At 49.7% G+C, this 12,999-nt stretch overlaps 1 protein-coding gene across 1 annotated transcript; it reads left to right on the top strand.

The window, feature by feature from the left end:
- The first annotated feature begins 263 nt into the window (after positions 1-263).
- On the top strand, positions 264-8,170 carry SLFNL1 (schlafen like 1). The gene is made up of 3 exons (XM_054012073.1): positions 264-677; positions 3,481-4,170; positions 8,039-8,170. The coding sequence occupies exons 1-3, from the start codon at positions 264-266 to the stop codon at positions 8,168-8,170; spliced, it is 1,236 nt and encodes a 411-aa protein (XP_053868048.1).
- The last annotated feature ends 4,829 nt before the right edge of the window (positions 8,171-12,999 follow it).

The following is a 12,999-nucleotide window of genomic DNA, read 5'->3' as shown; positions in this document are numbered from 1 at the left end:
TCTCCCTGGCTTGTTCCTTGCAGAATATAACATTGTGCAGGGGCTGCAGCCACAACAGGTTCCTCTGGGAAAGCTCCTGCAGGCGGAAAGGTGCCTTTGGGTTTACCATGGCGCTCCACCGACCAGCAGCCCTGCCTGCAGCAGAGCACAGAGGCAGCACGATGGAAAAGAGCCACTACTAGTCTTGCTGCCTGAAGCATTGGAACTGGAGCACCCTTACTGCTGGAGACAGGGACACTGGGAGCTGGATGGGGTTCTGAGCAATGGACAACGCACCGGAGTCATCAGCAGAGGAGCCTATGGAAGAGACAGCAGGGGAGCCATTGGCAGAGCCCGTGGAGGAGGCGCTCCCTTGCCTGACTCACGTCTACACACTGTATATTGGGAACCTGAACCCCAAGTACTCGCGGGAGGTTCTCTGCAGCATGCTGAAGGACATTCTGGGCACCGCCAGCCTCCCCCTGCAGCGGCATGACATAGAAGTGGTGAAGAAACCGAGACGGGCCTATGCCTTGGTGCAGGTGGCCACCGAGCTGAGCCTGGAGAACGTCCTGAAGCAGCTCCAGGTTGCCTCAGACATGGAGCAACATCTCCTCAGGGAGCTAGTGATGAAGGGGAAAACCCTGGTGGTGGGGGAAGGCAGGCGAGCCTCGCCCAGTGCTAAGGAGTGCCAAGAGGTAGGCCCAGTCATTGAGTGGGATAGGCACAATGCACTACATTAGCGGAGTGTCAGTGAAGGCCAGTGGGGTGGGCTGGACATGCTGCCTTTTGGTAGTGAGATCACCAGGGCAGCAGGAGAAGCGGGAGCTCTCACCCAGGAGAGCTAAGCCCCAGCAACACTTCCATCTGAAGGCTGGGAGCTTCGTTATTCCCTCCTTCCAAGAGATGAGCCACCTCATCCCATGGGCTGCAGCAGTCTTGTGAGCTGCTAAGAAGCGGAATGTCTCAACAGTCGGCGCTGCCTGCTCAATTCCTGGCCCCCACGGTTTGCACTGCAGCAATGTCGCCTTCCTGGCTTGGCCCTGGAATGGGGCAGAGCTTCCCTGTCAACTCCAGCGCTGGGTTCCCGATCTGGCCAGCTCGCGAGGTCATCCGCCCTGGGATGGCTTCTCTCCTAACCATTGTGTCCAGGAGATGCTCTGAGAGAGGACACGCTGAGATACAGTGCAGTCAAAACAAAGAGTCCTTGTGGCACCTTAGAGACTAACAAATTTATTTCGGCATAAGCTTTTGTGGGCTAAATGAGGCCAATGTAATCAAGGTGGCCCATTTCAAAGAGTTAACAAGAAGGTGTGAGTATCAACGGGGGAAATTGTCCAGGGACATTGAAGTGTTCTCCTACTGGTTTTTGAATGTTACAATTCTTGATGTCTGATTTGTGTCCATTTATTCTTTTGCGCAGAGACTGTCCGGTTTGGCCAATGTACATGGCAGAGGGGCATTGCTGGCACATGATGGCATATGTCACATTAATAGATGTGCAGGTGAATGAGCCCCTGATGGTATGGCTGATGTGATTAAGTCCTATGATGGTGTCCCCTGAATAGATATGCGGACAGAGTTGGCACCAGGGTTTGTTGCAGGTTTGGTTCCTGGGTTAGTGTTTTTGTTGTGTGGTGTGTAGTTGCTGGTGAGTATTTGCTTCAGGTTGGGAGCCAGTAGGAGAACACTTCAATCTCCCTGGACACTCAATAACAGACTTAAAAGTGGCAATTCTTCAACAAAAAAAACTTCAAAAACAGACTCCAATGAGAAACTGCAGAACTGGTATTAATTTGCAAACTGGATGCCATCAAATTAGGCCTGAATAAAGACTGGGAGTGGATGGGTCATTACAAAAATTAATTTCCCCCTGCTGATACTCACACCTTCTTGTTAACTCTTTTTGAAATGGGCCTCTTTGATTACATTGGCCTCATTAGCACTACAAAAGTGATGTCAACTGTTGAGAATCGCCTACTTCCACCTTAATTGAATTGGCTCGTTAGCACTGACCTCCCACTTGGTAAAGCAACTCCCATCTCTTCATATGCTGTGTATTTATACTTCCTTACTGTATGTTCTTCTGCATGCATCCGATGAAGTGGGTTCTAGCCCACGAAAGCTTATGTCCAAATAAATTTGTTAGTCTCTAAGGTGCCACAAGGACTCCTCGTTGTTTTTGCTGATACAGACTAACACGGCTACCACTCTGAAAGCAGTGCAGTCAAAGGTGACATCCACCCCTCTGCTCGAGGTTCTTGTGCCACATAATCCCTCTTAACCAATTTGAGGGCTTCAAAGGGACTGTGCTGGCCAGGCCTTGTGCTGCCCCCTGCCTGAAGGAGCGGGGGTTCACCCCCTGTGCATAAACAGAGCCAAAGCTGATGAGCTTTTTTTAATCACTAAGTTGCTACTACGTTAGCCTCGAGGAGCCAGCACAGCTAAGAGAGAGCAGCTGGAGTCTGTTCCTTCTTGTGCACCGTCAACAGAACTGTTTGCCGTTTGACCTGGGCAAGTCCAGCCAAGGCCTGGGCCTGTGTCTTTTGGGGCAGGATTAGGAGACAATGAGGGTTGCCCCTGTGCTACCAAGGGTATAATTTGGCCCTGTGGAACCTTTATACAGATGATAATGTGCGGGAAGGAAAGAGTCCAGCTTGACTCTCAGATCCCAGGGGAATTGGCAAGAGCAGTTAAGTAACCGATGCATTAGAAAATGTTCTACAGGGAAGGACCCGGAAGTGTCCAGGGAGATAGGACTGTGTGATGTGGACTGACTTACACAATGGGCATCCCCCTTGATTTCAGGGCAGAATTTCATTGATTTTAAGGTGAGCGGGTACTAGTATGCTCATCCAGCCTGACTCCCTGCAGAACACAGGCCAGAGAATTTCACCCAGTGATTCCTTTATCCAGGACAGTAATTTGTAGTTCTGCTCCGAGAATGGCATCATGGGTTCCATATTTGTTCGTTCTCCGTGACTCCAGCTCAGGCATGCTCAATCTACTGCCAAAAAGACGAGCCGTGTAACTGCCAGCGCTGCCAGGTCCCCCAGGACCTGAGAGTCAAGCTGGGCTCTTTTCCTTCTCACACATCAGCACCAGTTACAAAGACGCTGTATGGAACCCCCAGGCCTTCAATGGGTTTGCCCAGGGACAAGGGGGAGAATGAAGTAAATCGTTCTGTGCATGCTGCACAAGAAGGCATAGGCTCCAGCACCCTCGTCTCTCACTGGGCTGCTCTGACAGGAGTAAAAGGCACAGTAAGAAGTCGGCAGCTCTGCTGATGATTCTCACAGGGGGCAGATCTGAGCGTAGTCACTTGTTGCGGCAGGATTGCAATTAAATAAAAGGGCCCATGTGCTTTAAAGCCTGAATATTATTACGACTAGGGCCCTTGTGCTGCTGTTATAACGCTGGCTGCAGTCTTCCGTGTCGCCCCCACTCTGCGCTGTCTGTCCCTGCATGCACGTGACGTTTAATCTTTCTGGCTCTGCACAGAGTGACACACAGATGAATGGTGCCAGCGCCCCAGAGTCTCCCGTGCTGGGGCGTTTGCAGTCTGGCAAGAGCAGGCTGTGGGGGGCCGAGGAAGCCCAGCCCAGCCCTTGTTGGAAGGGCCCCCCTCAAGCCCGGAAGCTGATGGAGCGGCCGGCAGTGTTTCTTAGTGGCACCAGGTCAGACAGTGCCATCGTTCGGAGGGAGATCGTGGGCCAGGAGCGCTTGTTCTATGGAGCCTTCATGGGGAGCGAGACCAGGAATGTGGAGTTCAAGCGGGGTGGGGGGGAATACCTGAGTGTGACCCTCAAACACCACGTCCGGAAGTATGTGTGCGCCTTCCTCAACAGTGAAGGGGGCAGCCTCTTTGTGGGGGTGGAGGACAGCGGCTTCGTGCATGGGGTCATGTGTGGGCACAAAGAGGAGGACCGCATCCGCCTGCTCATCGACTCCATTCTGAAAGGGTTCAAGCCGCAGGTGTTCCCCGATGCCTACACCCTGACCTTCATCCCTGTGGTCAAAGCAGAAGACACCGGCATCTTCCTGAAAGTGATCCGGCTAAGCGTTCATCTGCCCAGGCAGCAGGGGGAGCTGCTGCTTTATGAAACGGACCAGGGGGAAGTGTACCTGCGCCGGGACGGCAGCATCCAGGGACCACTGTCTGGGAGCGCCATCCAGGAGTGGTGCAGGCAGGTAACTGGCATGCAAGGGCTGCTAATACAGCAAGGCAGCAAACTGCTGCTAAATACAGGGTGAGCCTGAGCTGCAACCAGTGATACTATTGCAGCCTGCCCCGCAGGGGGAACTGCAGCCCCCATGCAGAAGGGATCCGAGGTGGAATTCACTCCTGAGCAGAGTCAGTGCAAGGCTGAATTTCACCCATCTATGGGTCTGCTCTCACCAACGGGCCCTAGGCAATGCCATGGGAGATGGTTTGATCCCCAGACCCTGTCTGTCTACATACACGCCTTCCCTCACTCGCTCTCTCTGACAGTAGACTAGGTCACGTGGCTGGAAACATTTAATCACAGTGCTTTCCGATACCCACTTTGGCCGTTCCTTGAATTTGTCCATGTTTGTTGTGTCTTTGGCCCTTACAGCACATATGTCATGTAAAGGACCCGCATGGGCACAGCGGGGTCCAAACAACCGTGGTTATTAACTAGCCCCAGCTAGGGTGAACAGATAGCAAATATGAAAAATCGGGACAGAGTGTGAGGGGTAATAGGCACTTATATAAGAAAAATCCCCAAATATTGGGACTGTCCTCATAAAATTGGGACATCTGGTTACCCTAGCCCCAGGCAGCTAGCCCAGCTACACACACACATTGCTGATCTTCAAGGTCCTGGTGGTTTCTGAGACTGGAGACAGTGAGCACCGCTAGAGGGCTCACAGACTATTTAAAGGGATGTCACCCAATTCCTAAACATCACAATCTCACAGAAGGGTTAGGAGCAAAAATCAACACAGTGGAAAGTAATGCTCAGAATCCAAGAAATCACTGTTTAATGTAGCTCCAGAAAATGCAGTCATCTACCGAAGTGCCTAACACATTTTGCTTAGAAGTAATAATAAAACGATCACTCTTCATTTGGCAAAGCTGTACAATGCTAATGATCTTGAATTATTATAGTGTTATTAATTTAACCTGTAAAATGTAACTATATATTCCAATCTTTACTTACCTATAGTACAGTTGCTTCCCTCACCGCTGAAATGCAGCCCCTCTGAGGTGAAATATGGCAGATTCGCTAAGGCCTAGGGTTGGATTATGGTTAGGGATCAGGTTGGCGTTAGGTTGACTGTAACGTTAGGGTTAAGGCTCAGACTAGGGTTAGGTTTTGGCCTAAATTGCAGTTAGGGTTGGGGATATTTTACATTAGGTGAAGTTACTGCTCTGCCTAGGCCTAGGGTTAGTTAGGCCCAAATTAGGGTTACTTCTCAGGTTAGGGTTAGCGCGTTACTGCTCCGTCTATGCAGTGTTGTGGTAAACTTTTAGGTTAGGGTTAGTTCTCGGTCTAGATTTAGGATTAGGAGTATCTCTAGGGTTACTGCTTGGCCTACACCTAAACCTGGTTTAAGAGTAGGCACAGATTAAGGTTAGGGTTTGGGTTATTGCTTGGCCTATAGCTAGATTTGGAATTAGGGTTTCTTTCCAGCCTATGTCTAGTTTTAGGGTTAGGTTAGGGTGACTGCTCAGGGTAGAGGGAGCGGTACTGCTTAGCCTAGATCTTGTGTTAGAGTTAGGTGTTGGTTTAGGGTTAAAGTTAGGACTAGATTAGGTTTAGAGTTAGGAATAGTGGTCACCCTACACCCAGCATTAGCATTAGGATTAAATTTAAACCTAAATTAAAGTTATTGTTAGAGAGCATTCAGCCTAGGCACTGGGTTAGGGTTGGTGTTAGGGTTACCTCTCAGCCTAGGTTTAGGGTTAGCATTAGGCCTAGTGCTAGGTTTAGGGTTACTGCTTGGTCTACCCCTAGGATGAGAGCAGGGGTTGGGGGTAGGCCTGGGTTAGAGCTACTGCTGGCCCATATGCAGGATGAGGGTTATTGCCGTAGCATGCAGAAAGAATGGCTCGCCCAGGCCATATCACCCCCAATCCCTGCTCCAGCCATCTGCAAATTCAGGTCAGATGTGCCTGCCTGGGCTGGTTCTGGGACCCACCCATCCCCCATCTTCACTCTCCCCCCAGACCTCTTCCCTTATCGCTCCAGTGTTCAGACATCCTGTGTGCTGACCATTGTCTGGATCTCTTTAGCCATTTCCCCTCCCTGCGTGCCACTGCTCTTTTAATCTCACATCAAAGGCACTGCTCTGCCAGATCTCTCTAGCCTGCCTCTGACAGGCCGAGGCACCAGTGTGGGGGAGGAGTGCTCTAGAATGTAGATTGCCCCCCACCCCTCCAGAAATTCACACTCATCATTAGCAAGAGGGTCACCTTCATATTCTTTTAAGGTTTTTGTACCACCAGCTTTCTTCACTGTTCCCCCGACTCAAGGCTCCAGCACAGAGCTTGTCACACACAACAGGCAGGGCTACTGGTGTGGCCATCGCAAACACTGGCATTTTTACAAGTGTTTTTACCAGGTGTCCTGGCTGACTTCTAAACTGGGGGATTGCACTGTACCTCCCCAACAGGCTTCTCTGATTACAGGGAGGCACTAGCCCCATTTTAAGTGGGTAGTCTGATATTTTGCTTTGGGTCCATGCCCTCCCTTTGCCTTTCTTTTTGGGCTGTCATGTTTAGTTTAGTTAAAAGCTATTATTTTTATCACATAGGGACTAATAAAACCAATCACAGATGCACTGTTTGCACCCATACAGAAGGGGGGGACGCCATCTCTACAAAAAGCAGTCCCTATCCTAGGCAGAAATGGCTGGGCTTTTTCTTTTCTTTTCTTCTTTCCTCAAAAGCTCTTGTAGCCTTGCTCCCTGCTTTTACAAGCGCTGCTGCAGAGGTTGGTTAACACGACACCCAAAACCGGCAAGTCACCTGCTAGAACCTTAGCTGTAATGAGCCTGCAGCGTAGCAGCTTCGCGGCAGGTGTTCACCATGCAGTGTGTGAGGCAGGGAGTTAGGGCTCGATTCACAAAGGGGATGCAGGCATTGCAGTACTATGCGTGACAAGGTTAACTTCTGGGTGCCCTGCCAGCCAGTGGCATTCACAGCCCCCACACTCCCCCATGCCGTGCACAGGAAGTGTAGGGCCCAAGAGAGGGATTCACAAAAGCCAGCACAGGATCTGCCTAAGCTAGCCAGGAAGGAAATGCTGAGGAAAGGGGCAAGGCTTAGGGCTCAGCTCCACAAATGTACTTACGTGCCTAACTCCCCTTGGTCTGGGTCTTAGGCACCTGACAGGTGGGGGAGGGGGTGCCTGTCTCTGCAGAGGGGTCTCAGCCATAAACCCTCTCCTGGAGGTAGGTGCCTGAGCCAGGTCAGCGCTTTCTTGGGAAAAACAAGTGACTCCCTCACAGCCACTGGCCCCATGGGTTGGGCACTGAGGTGGGACAGTCAGGTTCATGTCCTCGCTCCAATGACCATTTAGTAGTTATACACAATGGAACAGCCTCAGTAGGGGAGAGAGACCCACCCCCAATAGCCTAGTAGTGAGGACTCTCACCTGGGTCCAATCCCTGCTCCAAAGAGAGGCAGCTCAGCGATTCAAAGCTGACTCTCCCACAGCCCAGGTAGCCTGGGGGCCAAACAGACAGAGACACACACCTGCTTTTTCCCCTGGCTGCCTTTTGTGCAGGCTAGCCATGCTCACAACACAACTCCCACAGCAGGCCCTGCATTCAAGCTCGTGTGAGACGCGCACTGGGGATTAGGCATAACCTGGGTCTCAGACCAGCTCATTAGCTAGCTACCAGGAGAAACTTAAAGGTTAGATGGCAACTGAATGGTAATTTTGGGAATGGCAGAGGTACCTAACTGTTGGACTTCAGCACCTAAAGAAGCAGTTAGGTACTGAAGTCCTTTTCTGAATCTAGCCTGTAAGTGCTGTGCCAGTGGCTCTTTCAGACAAATAGTGACTGTGCTGTTGTACATCCTCAGAAATGGACAGGAGAAGTGAGGAAGCTGGAAGAGCGGATAGAGAGTTTGATGAAGGAGAAGGAGAGCCTGCAGCAACAAATCAACCAGCAGCGGAGCCCAAATCCCAGATCTAGATTCTGCACCATCCTGTGAGTCACAACAGAGCAGGAGCAGCACTACCAGAGCCAGGGGAAAAAGTAGTAAGGAAAAGAAATCAGTTCATGTATATTTGTATAGATTTTGAAAGTAAATTCATTCCAATACAGAGCACTGGACTCAAGGGTAAGGCCTGCCTTGTTCATCTCTTGGCAGCATGCCGCCCTGCAGCTGATGGCTGTAACACAGCGTATTTGTTGCGAGTTTGACTCCAACTCTGACTAGCTGGATTTCATGCCATTTGGGAACCTGTGCATCACTGATCACTCTGACCATGAAGTTACAAAACCCCCGAGACTATGAACAGTATTTCCCTTGTGAATTCAGGTGGAAACTGAGACAGTCTAAGTCCAGGGGAGAAATGTTTTCAAACCTGGCTACTTAATTCAGCCAACTAAGGAAGTCCTGAGCACCCAGAGATAGTGATTTGGAACGTGGTGTGTTCCTCATCCAAACTGGCAACTGCATGCAGATGTGGTTGCCTCATCTAAAAAAAGATACATTGGAATTGGAAAAGGTTCAGAAAAGGGCAACAAAAATTATTAGGGGTATGGAACCGCTTTCGTATGAGGAGTGATTAATAAGACTGGGACTTTTCAGCTTGGAAAAGAGATGAATGAGGGGGATGTGATATAGGTCTATAAAATCATGACTGGTGTGGAGAAAGTAAATAAGGAAGTGTTATTTACTCCTTCTCATAACACATGAAGTAGGGGTCACCAAATGAAATTAATAGGCAGCAGGTTTAAAACAAACAGAAGGAAGTATTTCTTCACACAACGCACAGTCAACCTGTGGAACTCCTTGCCAGAGGATGTTGTGAAGGTCAAGACTAGGGTTCAAACAAGAACTAGATAACTAGATAAATTCATCAATGGCTGTTAGCAAGGATGGGCAGGGATGGTGTCCCTAGCCTCTGTTTGCCAGAAGCTGGGAATGGGCGACAGGGGATAGATCACTTGATGGTTCCCGGTTCTGTTCATTCCCTCTGGGGCTCCTGGCACTGGCCACTGTTGAAAGACAGAATACTGGGCTAGATGGACCTTTGGTCTGATCCAGCATGGCTGTACTTACTATGCAGCCACTCCAGCTTGAGTAATGATTTTGTGTGGGAAGCAAGGCCAGGCCTGTTTTGAGTCTTGGAGGTGTCTCACCTAAAAGGTGGTGGGGGCTAGGTCGAACTTTTCCTTCTATTTGTAATTTAAATAAGAAAGGTAGTGCTTTTCTTGCAGCACCCTCTACTCCCTTCCTAAGCATCTTGTGAAGGGCAGCATCAATTATCCATGCCCTGACAGGCAAATCTCATTGCCTACCAGGTGGCTTTCCATTGGAAGAGGGCGGGACATATTATGGGGGGGCACACGGTAGTGGGTATTATCATAAAGCAGGTCTATGATTAGTATTTAGAAGTACCACTGCTTTCTGAATATCTATTCTACTGCCTTGGGAGCTCGGCGATGCTCAGTGGCTTACCCCCACCTTCTCACTGCCACTGTAGCCTTGGACATATTTAGGTTTGGGAACTGAGCCTTCTGGAATGCTCCATAAGCAGGGGACCTTGGCCCAAAAATCAATCAGAACAACTATCATAGTTTCCTGTCCATCTGAAGGGAATTAGAGACATGCCATATTGAAGGGCATGTCAACCTACAAACTTTTGCCCATGCAAGTTATAGACTCATAGACTTTAAGGTCAGAAGGGACCATTATGATCATCTAGTCTGACCTCCCGCATGATGCAGGCCACAAAGCCGTCCCAACCCTTTCCCTTGACTCTGCTGTTGAAGTCCCCAAATCCTGGTTTAGAGACTTCAAGTAGCAGAGAATCCTCCAGCTAGCGACCCCTGCCCCATGCTGCGGAGGAAGGCGAAAAACCTCCCGGGCCTCTGCCAATCTTCCCTGGAGGAAAATTCCTTCCCGACCCCAAATATGGCGATCAGTAGAACCCCGAGCATACAGGCAAGATTCTCCAGCCAGACCCTCATTGGCCATTGATACTATTTACCAGCGATGGCACACTGTTCGTTTGACTAAAATCATGTTATCCCATTAAACCATTCCCTCCATAAACTTATCCAGCTTAATCTTAAAACCAGACAGGTCCTTCGCTCCCACCATTTCCCTCGGAAGGCTGTTCCAATATTTCACCCCTTTCACGGTCAGAAACCTTCGTCTAGGTGTATGCCTTGCATGGGTGCTGTGCATACTCACCAGGAGCACTTGTGTCAAAGCACAGTGCAATGCACCATGGGTAGGTATGCCAGTTTGCAACTTGATCGTGTCCAATGCACTGTCTTTTGGGAAGTTTTGGCCACATATGGTGGGACAGAAACAAATCACACAGGGGTGACTGGGCACAAGGGGTCAAGTTTCAATTTTGCAACTTTCTCCACAAAACAAGCCCAGCTCTAGCCCATCTATTTTGAAAATCCCACAAACCCACCTGGGACTTGTTACTGCCTGCGATCTCTGACAGCAGCACAGAGCCAGCACCGCTCTGCACTACTGTCATGAGCACTGCAAGCACAGGATGCATGATGATCCTCTGGTATTTGCAGAGCTGCAAGAGCTATGGGGAACGTGAAGATTTTCTGGAGTCAGATTGCCATGGGACTGGCAAGAACCACTTAGATTGTTGGTGGTGTTCATGGAACAGCTAAAAGGGGGGTGGGGTGCTGCTTCTGCACAGACTGGTGGGATCACATCATAATGCAGGTTTGGGATGAGGAGCAGCAGATGCAGAGCTTTCAGATGCAAAAGGCCACATGCCTGGCTCTGGGTGCCAAGCTCACCCCAACGCTCCCGAGCAGGGACTCCAGAATAAGATCTGCACTGAGAGTGGAGAAGCGAGTGGCAATTGCACTGTGGAAACTTGCGATGCTGGATTGTTACCAATCAGTGGGAACTTATTTTGGAGTAGGAAAATCTACTGTGGGGCTGCTATCATGCAAGGTCATTAATCGTCTCCTGCTGCAGAGGACTGTGATTCTGAGCAATGTAGAAGACATAATGGACAGATTTGCAGCTATGGGGTTCCTGAACAGCAGCAGAGCGATCGATGGCACATCTATCCCTATTTTGGCACCAGAGCACCTCGCCACGGAGTACATTAACAGAAAGGGCTACTTCTCTATGGTTACATAAGCGCTGGCGGATCACCAGGGACGCTTCACTGACATCAACATTGGTGGCTCAGAGGATGCATGATGCTTGAATCTTTAAGGACGCAGGACTGGTTCAGAAAGCTACAAACAGGGACTTTCTTTTCTGACCTCAGATTACCATTGATCATGTTGAAATGCCAATAGTGAGCCTAGGGGACCCAGCCAACCCTTTATTCCCCTGGCTCACAAAACCGTACACCTGCCATCTTGACGGTACTAAGAAAAGATTCAACTACCAGATGAAGACTGAGAGCTGAATGTGCTTTTGGTAGATTGAAGGGACGATGACATTGTTTACTCCATGAGAATGGATCTCAGTGAGAAAAAAACCTCACTGTTACAGCTTCCTGCTGGGTCCTGCAGCCTGAGAGAGGCAAAGGCAGAAAAGTTGCTGCTGGGGTGGAGGTGGAGCTAAGTTTGAACAGCCAAATAGAAGAGCTATTAGAAAAGCTCAATGGCTCAAGAAGGCTTTGAAACAGCACTTGACAGTAAGGCACAGTACCGTGTTGTGGCTAACTGTGCTCCACCTAGGGTGACCAGACAGCAAGTGTAAAAAATCGGGACAGGGGGTGGGGGGTAATAGGAGCCTATATAAGACACAGGCCCAAAAACCAGGACTGTCCCTATAAAATTGGGACATCTGGTCACCCTAGCTCCACCTGGCCTGGCAGTTTGGGGGCCCATTAGGAATTGTGCAGTGCTTGGTGCCCCTCTATCAGTACAATACAGACAATGCACCTATTACATTTGTGGTGCTTGCTATACATTTATGATTACCCTATTTGCCACTGATCCTGTGAGCTGTGTCAAAGCGTATAGACATCAGTAAGTGGATGCTTCAGTACCCCGCTACCCCTTCTGCAGCATATGTTGGGAACTAATAAAGAGGAAATGGAGCTTTATGAGTAACAAACACTTAAAAAAAATTCTGTGCAACTTAAGAGCAAATACTTTAAAATCTTAATGTATGGAACAGACCTGAGAGGGGAAGGAACATTCATGTCCATTTTAGCACATGCACATCAGTGTATGTGAAGTTGTGGTTGTCCTTGATGTCCTCTGCGGTGGAGTGGTTGTGGTAGAGATGTAGTTCCCTGGTGCCATGTGGGATAGTAGGGGGAAGTGTTATACTGGAGGTCTCCATGGACTGCAAAGGGAAGGGAAGTCCACAAGAGTCTGCAGCATCTGCCTTTGCTGCTGGAAAAGCCTCATTAGGTCCTGGTGCATCTCCCTCTCCTTTTCCTGCTGGGACTCCTGGGTCTCTCCCCTCTCTACTCTTTCCTTCTCCACACAATCTGCACTATCCACCCTCTGTGCATAGTCTGATGCCGCACTGGCTTGCAGGATCTCACTGAACAGGTCATCCTCCTTCCTTGGAGGTTTTTAAGGCCCGGCTTGACAAAGCCCTGGCTGGGATGATTTAGCTGGGAATTGGTCCTGCTTTGAGCAGGGGGTTGGACTAGATGACCTCTTGAGGTCCCTTCCAACTCTGATATTCTATGATTCTATCCCTTGCACCCTTTCTTCTCTTTATTTAGCTCAGATGGTCAGTCGGTGGGGAGGGGAAACCTCTCAAGGCTGCAATGGCAGCGGCTGCAGATAAAACCCAGGGGTACCGTTGTCAGTGTAGTCACAACCGAAAGTGAAAATTAAGGTTCAGAA

This window comes from Malaclemys terrapin, chromosome 22, assembly GCF_027887155.1.
Source record: "Malaclemys terrapin pileata isolate rMalTer1 chromosome 22, rMalTer1.hap1, whole genome shotgun sequence".
Taxonomy (NCBI): domain Eukaryota; kingdom Metazoa; phylum Chordata; order Testudines; family Emydidae; genus Malaclemys; species Malaclemys terrapin.
The sequence above is the reverse complement of the archived record's forward strand: the minus strand, read 5'-3'. Positions and strand labels throughout refer to the sequence as shown.

What these genes read in the sequence shown, in the direction of transcription:
- SLFNL1 (XM_054012073.1), top strand. Translation starts at nt 264, where the DNA reads ATGGACAACGCACCGGAGTCATCAGCAGAGGAGCCTATGGAAGAGACA. An exon ending in GTGCTAAGGAGTGCCAAGAG is followed by an intron (nt 678 to 3,480) that starts GTAGGCCCAGTC and finishes GGCTCTGCACAG; the next exon opens with AGTGACACACAGATGAATGG. An exon ending in TCCAGGAGTGGTGCAGGCAG is followed by an intron (nt 4,171 to 8,038) that starts GTAACTGGCATG and finishes GTACATCCTCAG; the next exon opens with AAATGGACAGGAGAAGTGAG.